Genomic DNA, 1,455 nt, shown 5'->3' on the forward strand with positions numbered 1-1,455 from the left:
ATCAATATTGCATCAAGTTATACCAGTCTCTATTGCAGCGCAGTCAGATACGACCATACCTTCAAGAGTATGGCATTTTTGCGAACGTAGAGAAATTGGAGATTTTTTGCAGTATAAACCAACAGAAGTACCGTTGCAGTTGATATTTTCTCACGGACCACCTGAAGCACAAAATATATGAGTTAAAATTTGCCTTTTCTCCTTATCATTCATTAGTTATTTCGTCACCAATCACACATCGATGAACTGAAGAACACGTGAAGTTCCACAAAAAGACGCGCAACGAAGACGCACGCATCGCTCCCTCACCAAAGTGTGCAAGTAGGGGCACTGCCTGGCCAGCAGGATGAGGGAGGAATCGGCTCTGTCGTGGAACGACCTCGGCATGTGGAATCGCGGCAGCTGCTTGTGCGCGAACACCTCCAGGTCGGAGTGGTAGAGCTCCACAAGCTGCATCATCACCGATGTAGTAATCTGCGGGGAGGAAGCACGGCCGGGTAATGCAAGCGGTCGGTGTTAGGCTGGTCTGATGGTCTGAATCATGCGAGTGGTTGTTGATGAGAGGGTGAGTGGGAGAGATGAACTTTTGATTGGATTAACTTGTGGTGTTAATACCTTTGCAGTGTCTTTTTTTTTTTAACCATTTCATTGTGCATTTAGATTCCAGTCATACCCGACGGCTGCTTCATGGAGATATATCCGAGCTCGGATATACCCCCCATTACCTTCCGAATGCGGATGCACCCACAAGACCCAGTCTACGATACCTACTGACAGCAGCGTCGGCCGCAACTGACATCACATGCTGGGAGGGCATTACTGATAACTGACGTGCATTCACTACTGGCGACGAATCTGTACCCTGGCTCTTAATACCATGACCCAATTTTATTATCTAATATTATCATCCAACTATTAACCCTTTCTCCCGTGCCCTGCCCTACCCTCGCCGCAACGGACGCCTCCCCCAAATACCTTCGCGTAAGGAGACTCGTACACAATACTCTTGACGGGCGCGCGTCGCTGCCAGAGAATCTCCTTCTTGGAGTTGCCTTCGGAGCTGAGGTGGACGCGCAGCCTCGGGTTGGTGGTCCGGCAGCGCTTCCAGGCCAGGGGGTCGAGGACGCGCCCGCTGTCTGTGTACTTGTTCTGCACGATGAACATGTTCCTTAGAGTCGTGTGCGATAAGAGCTCGAGCAGGTCCTCCCCGATATTCTGAAGAAGAGGCAGTGGGCCATTTTATTGCGCTGTTACAAGACGCCGAGAGGAATGTGTGCGTTTAATGCGATGCACTGGAATTGGGGCGTTTAACTAGGATCTGATTAGGGATAAGAGATACGTACATATATATACTTACAGAGGAAGATAAAAGGCATGCAGAGATCGACATATATTCGGAACCGACATAAACTGACAGAAAAAAAATAAGCAGGCAGATTAATTAAGATATAAAAA

General features: G+C 48.4%; 1 protein-coding gene across 1 annotated transcript in view; it reads right to left on the reverse strand.

Annotated features, from left to right (window-relative positions):
- Positions 1-1,455, reverse strand: part of LOC119591574 — a gene marked incomplete in the record, with an annotated part of 18,606 nt that overhangs the window by 2,263 nt on the left and 14,888 nt on the right. The window contains 3 exon segments of the mRNA XM_037940336.1: positions 60-161; positions 310-474; positions 976-1,215. Of these exon segments, the coding sequence (XP_037796264.1) occupies positions 60-161; positions 310-474; positions 976-1,215 (507 nt within the window).

This window comes from Penaeus monodon, chromosome 28 (genome assembly GCF_015228065.2).
Source record: "Penaeus monodon isolate SGIC_2016 chromosome 28, NSTDA_Pmon_1, whole genome shotgun sequence".
Lineage (NCBI taxonomy): Eukaryota > Metazoa > Arthropoda > Malacostraca > Decapoda > Penaeidae > Penaeus > Penaeus monodon.